The sequence below is a fragment of the Sesamum indicum genome, unplaced genomic scaffold, assembly GCF_000512975.1.
Source record: "Sesamum indicum cultivar Zhongzhi No. 13 unplaced genomic scaffold, S_indicum_v1.0 C01666, whole genome shotgun sequence".
NCBI classification, from domain to species: domain Eukaryota; kingdom Viridiplantae; phylum Streptophyta; class Magnoliopsida; order Lamiales; family Pedaliaceae; genus Sesamum; species Sesamum indicum.
The window spans coordinates 1-1,079 of NW_011630235.1; the positions used below are offsets into that span (position 1 = coordinate 1).

Sequence of the window (1,079 nt, forward strand, 5' to 3'; positions counted from 1 at the left end):
ACAACGAAAACTTATGATCAAAATCTGCTACTAAAAACCCAACTATTACCACAGCTTTCACGAATAGGCCAATGCTTTGTAGTTCTAGAATGAGCTTTTCTTCAATCCCCATTTGCTCATATTGGCCATCAAAGGAAGGAATGCCACAATTATTTGTCTGCATATTCTGGGGAACATAATCACATCTTGAAAGTCTAACCAACACTTCAACCTCAGAGTGCATATATCCACTGTCTCTTTGCAGCACCTCTTGGGCAGCAGAGCTCCTTTCAAAGTCTGCATTTCCGTTACAAGAAAAGATTATGTGTGTGTTACCATTTTTCTGAGTCTGAACACCAAAAGTTGGATCACAGAGGTCCAGCTTATCCATCTGTTTACTTTCAGCACTAATAAGGAGGCAAGAATCATTAATTGAACCTCTAGGTCTCCCAAATCCAGTTTCTTCAGATTCTTCGACCTCATCTTCCACAATTACAGCTGAGAGTACCCTTTGATAAAGTGGGGTAACTATGTCGTATCTTTTCTCTGCTTCTGAGCACCCAAATACAGAAGAATTTTGAAGTTGTTCAACAAATTCCATCCCATCTGAAGAATTCTTCAACCCAATTTTATTTTTCATGTGTCTATTTCTTCCAAAAGAGAGAGAGTCAGGCGCTGCAAGTTCTTCAGGGACATAATCATCCTGATAAGAAACAAGTACACTCTGAATATTAGATGAATAGATTCACATAAAATTCCAACAATTTGTCCCCACAAACATTTTCAAAGAGAAATAGCACAGCAGAGTGCATGCAGATAAGTGGTCCATGTGTTATAATCCTTGGTACAAAGGCTCCCCCCTGGATTTTTTTCAAATTGGACCACATAATTATAAGAGGGATAAAATTTGAATATAGGCCAATGCATGGCGAGATATGATGGGAGATTGCAATTACTAACCGATTTCCACTGAACAGCATTGTCATGGGTACAGTTCTGATAAGAACTTGTTTGTGATCCTTCAGCCAATTTAAGCTGATCCGAAAAAATAAAAAAGAAAATCATTAGGAATCAACTAGCAATAGATATATATGTTTTAC

At 37.8% G+C, this 1,079-nt stretch overlaps 1 protein-coding gene across 1 annotated transcript; it reads right to left on the minus strand.

Moving 5' to 3' along the window:
- Window positions 1–11: 11 nt before the first annotated feature.
- LOC105155304 lies at window positions 12–1,046 on the minus strand (the record flags this gene model as incomplete). The annotated part of the gene is made up of 3 exons (XM_011071179.2): window positions 940–1,046; window positions 418–682; window positions 12–276 (listed from the first exon to the last, which is right to left on the minus strand). Coding segments are annotated over exons 1-3 (635 nt in total), but the record flags the coding sequence as incomplete, so codon positions are not given.
- Window positions 1,047–1,079: the final 33 nt, after the last annotated feature.